The sequence below is a fragment of the Manduca sexta genome, chromosome 23, assembly GCF_014839805.1.
Source record: "Manduca sexta isolate Smith_Timp_Sample1 chromosome 23, JHU_Msex_v1.0, whole genome shotgun sequence".
NCBI classification, from domain to species: domain Eukaryota; kingdom Metazoa; phylum Arthropoda; class Insecta; order Lepidoptera; family Sphingidae; genus Manduca; species Manduca sexta.
In genome coordinates this window covers 16,201,379-16,216,112 of record NC_051137.1, presented here as the reverse complement: position 1 = coordinate 16,216,112, position 14,734 = coordinate 16,201,379, and the positions used below count along the sequence as shown (strand labels likewise).

Here is a 14,734-nt window from a genome sequence, read left to right as displayed (position 1 = left end):
AAATACTGTTGCCGCGCCAGACCAGGTAAACAAAGAATAGGTAATTTATTTTTTGTTTATAGTGCGCCAGTGCATTCGATTTGCCTATAAACAACCAATGAAATTGCTTTTAGCCTGTCTAAATTTTCAATACAAACTGTTTGAAAATAAAGGAGTATTTGTTCAGTTTCAATGCTTCTTTGAAAGAAAATCTGGCTGTTTTAAATATTCGAATTTTAAAATACATTGGTATTTTGTATTTGAATTTGGAAATATTTGAACCGTTTTATGCCAATCATAAAATTATACACAAATAACTCACATTTTTATTTATTTTATGAATACCTTTTTTATTGTAGTGGCAATAATAATTATAAATAGCTTTTATTCTGACATTTTCCTACTTAATATCGTTATAATATACAAAATTATTGTTTACTCATTCAGCACTCTATAATTGCTAATTTCGATGTTTGTGAAATAATATTAGATACACTGATACAGAGTGTTTTCAATTAATTAAAACGGTAATTTACATTTTGCGGCACAACGAATTAATATACATTACTCAATATTCATGCACAACTGACGAAATGTTTTGCAACGTTGCACGGGTAGTAATGAAGAGACAGGCGTTTGCAGTCATCTATGTCAGTTACAGTTTGGGTTGAAGACCATTTTTGAAGTCTATGGGGCAATGACATTCATTCAGAATGTATGATGTTTTTCGGCTATTTATTATAAGGTGAAAAAAATTATCGTAGTTTTTCAACTGTAAAATGTAGATAAATATTATAACTGACTTTTGTGACGATCAACACCTCAATTCCTCGTGACCATGGTTCGAGTCTTCGAAACGTCGGGAGAAAATTATAACATAAAAATCGCGATAAAACAAATAGTTTATTTCAAAAGTGAGACTGATGGTGATGGCTTTAACAATGTATAATATGAGATTGTTTTCGCAGAGGAGACGAGTCCCAGCCTCGGCGGGAACGATTCGGCACCGGACAGCAAATACAAAGATACAAAACTGCCGCCTCACGACGAGCCGAACATGATTGTGGGTGAGTAATCTTTGTTTCTATACACCAGTGGCCAAAGGTAAAATTTTCAAAAAAGGAACTCGGCACAATATAATATAGATATTAATATGCATAAATGCGGTCTACAAATCGTTCTAATGTTCTAAATTCGTTAATTCACCGCACTCTTAATAAAATAATGACCTATTTCAAAATTGTTAATTTGTGGCAGTCGTCGGAAAACTATTTTTGTATGCTACCTTTTTAAAGTTGCTATAAAATGGAGCTTTTGAGCTGAGATAGGTAAAAATGAAACTTGTAGCATGAAAAAAAAGGGAAAAACTAATAGGTCGCAAACAGAAATTGGTTGTTTTACGATTGCCACAAATTGGTAATTTTGTAATGGGTCATTATTTTATTAAGAGTGCGATATAAAAGGAAGCCGTCAGGAATCTGGTTCTATGGACCCTTTGCCTGTTATACCCTTGAATGCCGTGACGGGTACGTTGTTCATGGGCTGTGGTGATGACCACCAAGTGAACCGTATGTTCATTTGCCCCCATATCATAATAAAAAATTGTTTGCTGATGAGTGACGTGGGCCAATAACACTTTCGCAATGTGTTGTGATTTAAAACGGTAAATCGTTGGCTTGTTATTACAAAGTCCTATGTTAATGTCACAAAGGAACAGTATTGCCACAATTATAGTTGCAAGAAGGAACTGATACTGATGATGATAAACGTTTCTAAAATGTATTTTATAGTAACTTGACAGTTGAATTTACGTTTTTATAATTTATTTATTATTTTAAATATATAATCAACGTAATCCAACAAACGCTACTAATAAAACTGAGCCTAGAACAAAATAGCAAATTTTTATACAATTTTAATGTCTACGTGTTCTCTTCATTTGCGAGAGATTCAAAAAGTAATTTTAAATCCCGGAATCAAGTTTAATACTTGAGGGTAGAATATTACAAGCGTTATCCGATACTCATTATAACTTTATCATGAGCCTACATGCGGTTGAAGATAATGAATTTTCATGAAATAATGACGCTTGTCTCGAACTGCTGTGGTTTTACTTGTTTGGTAAATTAGCAACGTGTACGGAAGTCGAAGTAAATACAAAATTTAAATTCGATTTTAGAACGACTGCCGATAAATAGTAAAAAAGTTGCTTTAGTGGCCTGCATCGAGATTCATTTTAAGGATTTCTTTGGTAAATTAGCAACGTATGTATGGAAGTCGAAGTAACGTCGAAATTTAAATTCGATTTTAGAACGACTGCCGGAAAATAGTAAAAAAATTGCTGTAGTGGCCTGCATCGAGATTCATTTTAAGGATTCCTATGGTAAATTAGCAAACGTGTGTAGGCAAGTCGAAGTAAAGTCGAAATTTAAATTTGATTTTAGAACGACTGCCGATGGATAGTGAAGAACCGCTATAAAGGCTGGTTTTGGATTCATTTTAAGGACTTCAAAGCAGGTTTAATTGGTAGAGATGCTGGTATATGCGTACAGAATGAACGGACCAATTTAATTCGGTGGTATTATTGTCGCATAGAAAAGTAACGTAGTGACAAGGTCCTATAACCAATATGGGCGACTGGCGATGGATAATCGTCTCTATTGATAGCCTACTCTCTGCATTAACGTTGTTCCATTTACTCATCAGATTCAAATGGATTAATGTGCCTACATAAAGAATAGACATTATATTCATGGCTCAGTAATACTTAATATAATTTTGAATTATTTTTTGGAAGTCCTTAAACATTTGAACAGTTTTATGTAATATAAACTTTATTTGAGTATGTGTAACGTACATATTATAATCCTTTTAGAGGAGTGAATGAACCCTATGTCATAATAGCCAGGCGTCATCTGCATTTGTAATTACAACGGGTATTATGACGTCATCATCAAATGAGTGTATTTTGTTTAAATAAAATTGTTTTGTTTCTATCCTTGTCTAACACGAGGATCTAATATTCCTATCCTTTTCAGACATCGTGATCCCGTCGCTGCTGATAGCGGCGCTGTTCATCGGAAACGCGTTCATCGTTCTCATCATATACAAATACCGGAAACGGTCAGTTGACGCTCATTTGACTTTGTAATGTTGGATCTATTACATGATGTCATTCAATTGAAGTATTTTAGACTATAGAGTGGGATTTAAATGCGGACGCTGTGTTCTAAATCCGAATAATTTGTAGTTCTAGTTCTTTTTAAAAAAATATATGAGTGAGATTTAAAAATAGAACTGCGGCATGTTATGTTTTTAAACAGTATAATTTCATTTCAAATCAATTATTCTTAGAAATTGATATTTTTTCTAAATAGTAATTAAAAATATTATATTTTTGTTTGTTTCCCATTTAAAATTCACCTTTTAATGCTTTTAATTTGGAACCACGAACCAGAGCGAGACTTTCCAAATTCAAAAATACATTTGTAAACAAAATATGACACTGTTCGATATACGTGCCAACATGAAAAACATGGCACATGTATAATGGATGGTTGCTAATAAGAACACAGCCACACATTATGGGTCAGTTAGTGGCGATGTCAGTGACCGATTAGCGGCCGGCGAGGAACTCGACCCATTAGCGTTAATTTAGTGTGTTAGTTAAACATTTTTAACCGACTTAAAAGAAGGTTATTAAAGTGTATGTTAGGTGCTGTGTTATGATGAAGGAAGCAAAAGGTTAAATGTAATATTTTTAAAATATTTCTGACCAGTAATTATACTAAATATTTTTTTGATAACTTATTTTTAATTATAAACGATAATTCGTAGTATTTTTGGTAGCATAAAAAGTATGGTTTAAACGTTCCAAATTATGTCTGTTATTGGGTCAATTACTTAAAACAAAAATATGTGATGTGTTTATTGTGATTAGAGTCTATTGATTAATAAAATTACTATTACCTAAATGTATACAGAAAGTAGGTATGTATGTTAGTCATTGAATGCCATAATTTATGTGATGTAAGTTTGTACAGGCGGTTACAAGGTATTACGGATTGATGACATTACGATATTAGTACACTTCAACACAAAAATAATTTAAGGTTATTACCAAATACCTATGTGCCTGATAGAAATATTCTTCGAGTTTCTCTTTTAATGATATATTGGGTACTGCCTACAGAATACGAAAATGGGTAAACAAATTTTGACCGTATCGCCTGTATATAAGGTTGAAAATACAGTAGTTGATAGTTGAATTTTTTTTATCCTAATAGTTTTTTTTTTAATTTTTTCACTTATTTTCCTTTTTTTCTTAGGCAAACCGAGCTTGATATAAAAATTTAACTGAAGCAATTACCGGAGTATGTATTAAATTTAATTTTAAGTTATATTCATCGTATCATTTCATTTGTTGATTTTTATTTTTTGGGATCATTTTATCATATTTATTGGTGTTTCCTTTAACCGGGCGTCTTGATCTCCTGTTTTAATAACCTATCTGGACTATTTCATCTCATTTTTTTTACTAATACATTTGTTTAAGTAATCCTTGTTTAGACTGACAAGTTGATTTCTCCTAAGTAAACTATAGTATTGGAAGACAAATATATATTTTCACGTTTTTAGGGTTTCTTTATCTATCTCATTATTTAAAAAGATACATAAAGAAATGAATAATCGTGGAACGCAGAAAAGTAATGTAATTGCGATTACTAATCGTAATCTCGATTAACGATTGCAATTTATGTGAACATAATCGAATTGCATTGTAATCCGAATTACAATACTAATTATAAAAGTAGTCAATTATGATGAGAGCGGTGTAGGAACATTGATATCATTATTATTAGCCTTACTTGATTTAAAAAGCGTTAAATACTGGAGGTTGTTATTTACTTTAACTCATGACATTCTTGCACCCCCTTCTCGGCAACCATGCTTTAACACACTATTTATTAGGCTTCAATGATGGGTACACATAACTCACTTTTCCAAACATATTACAAAAATATTTGGACGAAATTTTTTGTCTGTCGCTTATTTGACTTTAATCTACATAGGATATCGAGTCCCGGGAAAATTGTTTCAGAAAGTCCACACATGACGGTCAGAACAAACATAATCGCCCTTATTACCTTTTTAATTTAGATAGAGGGCGAGCTTATTGCCATATCGGACTCTAATTCCAGACTCTGGGCTGATACTGAGCAGAAAAAATCAAATATTACGTAGTCCGACCCGAGATTCGAACCCAGGACCTCAGAGCGCTGTCGTTCCGTGCATGCAACAACTACGCCACCGAGGCAGTTTATTTTTAACCTTCTCCCAAAAAGGAAGTATTAATTCGTGTGATTGCATTTTATCATGGTGTGAAACTCATTGGAATTAATTTCAAATGACCCAGGATCAATTGGATATGATAAGCTGGTATAATTGTGGCTGCTGAGAGACGTAGCTCTTGGTGGTCAACAATATACTATCGGGATTTTACTGTGCTTAGCAATTTTTTTGGGTTGATACCACCAAATATCCCCTGCAAACAAAAATAACCTTTGTCTCCACATTAAGGGGGTGATAAAAAAACGAAAATTGAATATAAATTTCTCATTTTTTTCACAGAAAAACCGAAGACCTGGAGGACGAATTCAACACCATTCCACTCAGCGTCAACGGCAATGTGCATAGTGCGGGCAACGCGGTTTAGTTAGGAGAAAGTTACACACCGACTGGCGGCGTGGACTGCTGTCGAGCGTCTGTTTAAACGCTGGGGAAAACGCTGCGTTTTTTTACACGGAACTAATTAATAAGCTTCTGTTGAAGGTTTTATTGGTTTTCGAAATATCTGGAGCTCGAACAACTGAAAAATCCGTCTGCTTTTAATAATTGCGTTTTTGCGGCCAATTACCAATGTTAGGAAATGCAGCGGTTTCCGTAAAAGACATTTATTCGTAATTATGCTCTCTTATAAACTAAATGCCCAGTACAGTGGCGTCTACCTGGTAAAGGAATGGGAGATATTTATTTCTTCGACGAATGTTGTCACGTAGGCTGTATAAACGCATTTAGTGTTAGTTTTACATCTATAAATATATTCTGCATGTTTTGTGTCCAAAATAGATATGTATTAGACGTGTAGAAACCCCATTCCTTAAATAAAACTGTCGGTGTCCATCATTTTTCATCTTGGAAACGCTTAGCGTTACAAATATTCAATAAAATCGGTGTGTAAACTGTAATGTTTCGGGCGCGGGTTTTCGACCGCGCGGCCGAGCGTGTTGTCGTCAGCTAACCGCCGCCTTAAGCCTTAAGTTACCCTATTTATTTGTTAATTTACTAGAGCGTGGGTCATCAAATGATGTAAGCAGTAAGACGTAGTCAATCCTCTCATGTCTTTCTTAAAGTATTAGATATTAAGTAAGGACTGATATTGATATGAAGGTACTCGAAATTTTCTAGATTTTTCCATTTTTGTTGCAGTCACCGCGATCACTAGTGCGTCAATTAAGAGCTTTTGATAGGAAACGGATGTAGAATGTGCTCCTATTTACTTGAAACTAATTTCTCGACATTGTTAATGTTTTTGTATGTATTGGCAAAATCTGTATAAATTCTGTAATGAATAAAAACCACTATCTTTATTGTTGTTTTATTTATTCTGACAATGGATAATAAAAGTGTGTTAAAATACATGTGTGGATTAATATTCGGACTATTTAATACGCAAATCACGTTTTTATCCTCGAATAGGCAGGCAGTGGTATAAATAGGGTACCAACTTTTTGCATGTGTGTTCCATCCCATGATGAGATAAAGGGCGAGCATATCACCCTATCGGGCAAAAATTAAGGAGAGAAATCGAATATTACTGCCCGGACCTGGGGATCGAACCCGAGACCTCAGACATACCATCATAGAAAAAGATGTGACGTGTGTTTGTATGTATTTACACTTCAGTCACCGATGCTGTTGAGAATCGTCGCTTTTTTTATAAAACGACCCTTTTATCGCTTTACCGATGTTTGGATGCTCTACGCCCTGCCTATTACTGTATACTGATTCTGCTCCATTGTTGGGCATGGGCCTCCTTTATTATTGAGAGGGAATAGGCTTTAATCCACCACGCTCGCCAAGTGCGAATTAGCAGACTTCACATACCGTAGTAATTCTTATGGAGACCTTCTCTGGTACACAGGTTTCCACACAATATTTTCCTTCGCCGATAAAGTAACCAATTATACACAAAGAATATACACATAACACGCGGTCTTTCGTCTCAGCAGTCCGTTCCACTCCCAACTTGGCCATTGTCGCCTTTTTTAACGCAATTAGCTTCAATTAGTTGCCGTGCTTTGTGAGCTCCGTAACGCGAGACCGCCCAAGAAGCCGGGGAAGCAATGTTTCTTGTTAAAAGACATTATATTTGTAACAACTGCATTATTCTATAATAGGTAAAGGTAGACCAGGAGAATGAAATACCTCGCCATGTAACATCAACATCAGCCACATAAAGTCCACTGCTGAACATAGGCCTCCCCCAAAGATTTTCAGACGGACTTGTCGAAAGCGGTCTGCATCCAACGTATTCCTGCGCCATACAAAATATGAAACTAATTTTATGTTCTGATAATGTTAAAACGAAAATGCAAAAATGGCGCGCCCAAAGCTATCCATTTCCTGGTCAGGGAATACCAGAATATTTATTGTAGCCAAGCATTGTGCAAACACTGGATACTGTTTTCTGGTTTGAAGTTTAACCTAATTACAGGATATTATGAGGCATTTAATCTCATAGGGTGAAGAGCGTGGAATGAATAGCGTAGTACAACTTAGTGCTTTGTAATCAAACGTCTAACATAATGCTTTTTGATTCAACATTCAGGTGGTATTATTACTGTTTATACACAGTCGTCCTTACTATCAGACGAGTAGCTCGCTCGTCTCATCAAAGTATAAATACACACCATCAAATCCAGTAAATGTGGTGCTAAGATAAAAAAAAAAAATTTTTATCCGCATCGAAGTGATCAGTTAGGTATCAGCTTTTGCCCGGTCATCATAATAAATTTAATTTGTGCCCGTTATCGAGAACAGTAATTAAAATTTCAATCGCCTCGCTTCCTTCGTCAAAGGTTGGCTGTCGAAGGCTTTAATCAAAGTGAATTGTACAATATTAATTTTCAAGAATAATTTATTTCGAGTTTTATATCTTTTCTTAATCGAGTTTAGCTAAATTTGCTGTCAGCTATCGTGAAAATTACTGTGAAGGTTTATTCATTATTTAATGTTCGGTAACACAGCGGGTAGGAAATCAATTTTGATCAACCGAAGAGTGCTGCCATCTTAAGTCACCGGAAAATTAGACTTTTAGTTGTTTCTAGTTTTTTAAATAATCATTAGAGGTTTAGGTAAAAAACAATTGAAAAAATTATAACCAAGCTTTAACGGTATAAAATGAAATTGCAATAAGTAGGAGAATTTAATATTATCCACTCATACTCGACTCGACAACTATGTTTATTCATTCATAGCGTCTATCAGCTTACATATGAATTCTGAACAGTGAGCTCAGAATGTGGCAAAAACACGACACGACTTCGTGTCGTTTTATTGTGATTGGTTGAAAGACTAACACGTGACTAATGCATTGGTCTCTCGACCAATCACAAGCATCAAATTAAACGACATCGACGTACGAGTTCCGTTTTTTGGGACATTCTAATCTATAAATCATAAGCAAAAATATAACACCAGCAGCGGCGGCCACTGTTCCCGCTCCCGTGCCAACGCCCTCGACCTCCAAGGCTACCTCTTCCAAGGTAGTCAAGTCGAAGGCTCCCGCACCATCCAAACCCCAGGTGGCGGCGACTCCGGCGTCTAGCGGCGCGGCTTCTTCATTCTCTCTGGTTTCCCCAGAGATCATCGAACTCCACGCGCTGATCCACGACTACTCGTCCAAAATGAAGGCACTGGGTCACTCTGACTCCGTCCTTTTCGCCCAAATTTATAACGCGCAACAGCGCATATTCCAGCTCACTATGGAATCCATTTTCTCTCCGTAATGGCTTCTCCAAACGGAAATAACCCATCGCGACTCAAGCCTCGCTCCCTCAGAGTGGGCTTTTTCAACCTTAATGGTTTACGCGGCCAACGAGCCGAACTCTCAGACTTTGCTCGCGATCATAAATTGGACGTCTTCCTCCTCCAGGAAACGTTCCTTAAACCCTCCCAACGCAGTCCCAAACTTCCCAATTTCAATCTCGTGCGAAACGATCGCACCAATGGCCCTAAAGGTGGCACTCTCATATACTACAAAAGGTCCCTGCATTGCATACCTCTCGACCCCCGAAAGCCTGAGCAGCATTGAGGGCTTCCAGTGTGCAGGCTTTCTATGACAGGACACCCGCCGATCACTCTGATCTCGGCCTATCTCTCACCTAGTAAGCGGCTTCACTCCAACGAACTAATAACCCTACTCAGTATGGGGGAGTCCGTCCTTCTGGCGGGCGACCTTAACGCCAAGAACACTCTCTGGAACTGCAACTCTACCAACGGTAGGGGTGCGGTACTCGAAACTGTCTTGACGAAATTGACATGAGCATTCTGGTTCCTTCTGAACCCACGCACTATAGTTTCATGAACGATAGTTACAGACCCGACATCTTAGATATAGCACTCGTAAGGAACGTATGTCTCAACGTGCGTTCCTGCGAGTGGTACACGAGTTAGATTCAGACCACAGACCTGTGATCCTAGAACTAGCCCCCCATAACGGTCCCTCAGACACAGGTCCTAACGACAGGGTGAAAGTGTCGACGAATTGGCGGCTCTTGAGCACCAAACTCGCCGACACTTCATCTGATGTTCTCTCCTCTATTCCGCCCAACATCGTGACTCGCGAGGAAACGACCGGCGCGATTCGCTCCTTCACCAACCATCTACACCACGTCTTGAGCGAAAGCTCCGAGAGGGTGCCCGAGACCGGCAACGGTCAGGGCATCTTCCCGATGACGTGAGATGGGTGCTGAGGAGGCGAAACGCAGCACTAAAGGCCTGCGTGTCTGACCCTCTCCGGATCGACGGCGTCTCGCGCGTTACCTCCAACGTGAGGCCAGACGTCGCGTAAAGGACGCCGTCGATTCGAGGTGGGAGCAGCACTTGTCGGAAATCCAACCGACCCACACGGCCTTTTGGAAGCTGGTCCGCCCTTTCAAGAGAAAGGATGTGGCCTCTTTTCCTCCGCTCAATCGTCCAAATCAACGCCCCGCGTTTGACGACGAGAAAGCGGAATTATTAGCCTCCACCCTGCAGTCTCAATGCTCGCTCGAAACAACTCCCGTAGACCACGATCATCTTGTTGCGGTAGACACTTTTGTCGAAAGTAGGAACGCGATCCCTTCGCCGCCTATTCCACGACCGTTACAAACAATCGACCCGGACGTCGACGCGCCCCCCGACCCCTCGCGCCGGTGACGATCAAAGAAGTCGTCACTCTGATCAAGGCACTAAATAGGCGAGAAGCCCCCGGGGCTGACGGTATCCCCACTAGGTTACTGAAAATGCTACCGGGGCATCTGGTCAAGATTCTTGCTGACATCCTCAATGCAGCATTCCAGAACTGCTACTTTCCTGAGGCCTGGAAAGAAGCAGTCGTGATAGGTATCCACAAGCCGGGTAAACCCGCGTCAGAACCGGCCTCTTATAGGCCCATTAGCCTTCTCAGTACGATAGGGAAACTTTATGAGCGGATCGTCCTCGACCGTCTCAAAATAGTAGCTCACACCCACAATCTGCTCCCTCCGGAGCAGTTTGGTTTTCGAAATAGGCACAGTTGCGTGCATCAGATACTCCGCATCACGGAGCATGTCTATTCCAGATTTAAGTTAGGATTCTATACCGGTGCTCTCTTCTTCGATGTTGAGAAAGCATTCGACAAAGTGTGGCACAACGGCTTGTTGTACAAGCTGTACACTCTCAACGTGCCCACACAGCTCGTGCACATCATACGAGTTTTTGTCGAATCGCGGTTTCAAATATCGTGTCGAGGGCACCCTCTCCGCCATACCATCTCGGCCGGAGTCCCGCAAGGCTCCGCGCTATCACCTTTCTATTCTCGCTATATACTAGCGATATTCCTAAATAAAAGACGCCCATCTGGCGCTCTTCGCGGACGACACGGCGATCTACGCTTCACGTAGAGAACCGGAACATGTGGTGCGCATTTTGCGGGCCGCCGCCGACCAGCTCGGCGAGTGGTTTCGCAAATGGCGCATCACTGTCAACCCTCAAAAGCCAAGCTATCCTATTCCATAGGATGCTTAAGAAAAAGCGCCTAACGCTTCAGTTAGATTGTCTGGCCAGATCATCCCTTGGACCCATAAGGTCAAATATCTAGGTGTGTATCTTGATCAGAGGTTGACCTTCGCCCACACGTAAATGCGGTACGCGCGCGAGCCGCATTCGCGATGTGCCAGCTCCACTGGCTCTTAAACCGTAAAAAGTAAGATGTCTATCCGCAACAAGATTAGGATCTTTACTACGTGCGTTAGACCGATCATGACGTACGCGTCCCCCGTATTCGCGCATGTACCGCCTGCTCGACTTAAGTGTCTGCAGGTGTTGCAAAACAAATTTCTCAGACGTGCACTCGATGCCCCGTGGTACGTTCGCAATCGCAACCTCCACGTGGACACCGATATGCCGACCATCAGGCACTTTATGCACATGGCCAGCAGACGCTACTTCGATAAGGCGGTCAATCACCCGAACCCGTTAATCCGACTCAATTCGAAATACACTCCATTTGACCGCGCCAAATGGAAGACCGCGTTCAGTACTATCAGATCCAGAGGACGATATCACTCTGGCAATACGTAGAAAGCACGAGCTGCTTAAAAAGCTCAAACACTCCACACGACCGTTGCTCCGTCCTCGCCGCCGAGGACCTCGCCGCGTCCCCCGTCCTCCCGACCCTTCTGATAATTCCGGCCCGGACGCCGATGTAATCATGTTAGATTGTTAGGTCGTTTTTCGCACCTTTCGCGTTGTCCATAATCGTTGATGTCCCCAAAACATCTTCTCTCAGTGGCCGTCCTGAGCCGAGGTCGTGACCCTTTAGAGGGTCGCCCTCAGCATGGTCACTTAAGGGCTCGCAGTGCCTAAAGCACGCACCCGCAAGACCGGTGTGTTTGTATAAGCCGGCCCTTGCCAGGCTAACAAACGTATGTCAGTACCAAAAAAACAAAAAAAAAAATATCTTCACTTATTTTATTTTTTAGTGAACATTTATTTCATTTATTTAATGACAATTTGCATCCTGTGACTTAGTAAAAGCGAATTAATTTCTTACCTTACGGTAAGTGGTTTCAATCGTCGAAGAAAACTTCAAATTTCCGAGAGTACATTTTCGCTGATACGTATTTTTTAAACGAAAATCTTTGACCACACGAAACACCATCAAAGCTGCTATATCACGTCGGTTTTTGAGATGGTTTCATCATTGGGGTGAAGCTGTGGTTTCTATTTTTTTCTGTGAGATAGTTTCATCATTTGGAGCTGTGGTTTCTATTTTAACATAACTTTATGTTACATCAACGATAACTAAAATAAATTGCACGTATCGCCTTAGAATGCGTATTTACATTCATATTTAAACGCTTTACTCATAAATTTACTTTATCGTGGATATCTTTCTTATTCAGTATTGATTTTCAGTCAGATTAATGTTATATTTTAAACGATCAAACATCTATACGCCACAAATGAAAAAAATAAGCTGCATTAATAATATAGTCTCATCATGTTACTTTTGAGTTCTGTCAGATTATGTTATGGATAATATATGCCTAATTCACCTTTTAATCATAGTTTAATTGATTTAATTTTCATTAATCAGTGCCTATTCCATTCTGGAACATTCTATGGAAAGAAGAAATCAATAATTGACATTATAAATAACTTATAGTGTAAGTATCAAAACAAAGTTATATTAAAGATAAAAAAAAATAGTTTTCGCCTTTCAATCTCGCAATATATAAATAATTTTGCACGGATGCGTTTCACTGCATGTAAATGATAAACTTTTATTCTCAGGTATTTGAATATTGTTTTAAACTTGTAGCTTTATCGTCTCTGTGAAGAATAACTTGGAATTTATGCATGAATACATACAATAAAATAAAAAAAAATACGGATATTTCAATCATTTACAATATATACCTACATTCAACTTTCTAAGAAAGTATTAGAAAATTGCTATAACATTTTTGACAAGGTTTTGTAGTTCTGCTATTTCTATATCAGTAAAAAAATTAAGTGACTTTGTCTTTATAACAGTGGCAAGCAGTATTATTCAGCTATCAGGTTTTAAATAACTGATAACCACCACACACTCTGTTAAAACTATAAAGATCCTCAAAGTTAGGGAAATTTTGTATGCCTTTCGCGTTGAAGGAATAAAAATATTGCGAAGGCATATATTGCTTTGAATGACAAAATGAGCTTGTCGTTCGCCCGATGGTTAGCGATATGACCGCCCATAAACAGCAGAAACACCATCAACACCATGAATTACAAAGTTTTATTTGGTATTCCAAAACGCATACCATCCTGAGATACAAGATAAGTTAAGTCTTATTATATCCAGTAGTTACACTGGCTACAATGTCCTTCCAACCGGAATACAACAGTGACTACACACTACTGCTTGGCGGCAAAAATAAATATTGCTGTAGTACCTACTCTACTATACTAAACGGATTCTCACATATGACAGACCTACCACCAGATAAATATATTATGTACTCGCATAGAAGGTAGATCTCGGGTGAATTTACTGAGAGTACGTAGCTTAACTTAAATTCCAATTTATGTTGGTTTTCTGTTAGACACTTATGTCTGGTTGAACTATACATAATAAAAGTGGTTAAACCACGGCCCTACCATTATGAAGACAATTTCTCGCACGAACAATTTTCAAGACAATATTGTAATAAATAATATTGTGAAGCTTAATTTAATCTTTATTGAACAGCAAGTCTCAAAGGAACAACCGTGCCGTAAGACGCTGCGTTTGTTATTGGCGATCGAATAACTAATTAATTGCTGGAAATAATTTATGCGATAAGTAATAATAATTTTATATGGAAAATTTGTAAATTACATTTGAATTCAATTTTGAACCGCATAAAGTGCAATTTAAATGGTAATAGAAACGCAATCACTTATTTCAACTATGTGACTGAAATCGAACATTTAATAAGTTAGTACACGTCGTTATTCCGCATAAAATTCCAGTAATTCAGTCACAGAGAAAGAAGGCAAAATTAAGTACAACCGCCATCTTGATTATATTAATTTATTAAACTAGTGAACGCTGGCCCCAACACAACAGTACCGAATTTGATATAGCGCTGCGAATATCTCGCAATTTAAATTTGGAACTCGTTTGAATAAACTTTTCAAAAATATTTTTTAACTGCCAGTGGCCAGTGCCTGTGCAAATTAAAAAAGGATTCATTACACAGTCGGGAGCTAAGCTGTTAATGGATGGTGCCAACTAGACCCTTAGTTCGGGCTAACTCATTTTGTTACTGACTAACTTGTGAAGCGTAAAGCCCCATTTTATTTGCCTCGTAGAAGGGTAATTGTATACGTCGCCAGGTTAATGGAAACGTTTAAAATTTCCATTGTAGTGTTGACCGCTTGAATTAAAATAAACATGGATATGTTGTATATAACTAAAATT

The 14,734-nt window shown here is 38.6% G+C and overlaps 1 protein-coding gene across 1 annotated transcript; it reads left to right on the top strand.

Moving 5' to 3' along the window:
- Positions 1-947: 947 nt before the first annotated feature.
- On the top strand, positions 948-6,629 carry LOC119190341 (the record flags this gene model as incomplete). Its single annotated transcript, XM_037442099.1, is given in 3 exon segments — positions 948-1,046; positions 3,018-3,102; positions 5,611-6,629. Coding segments are annotated over 3 exon segments (269 nt in total), but the record flags the coding sequence as incomplete, so codon positions are not given.
- Positions 6,630-14,734: the final 8,105 nt, after the last annotated feature.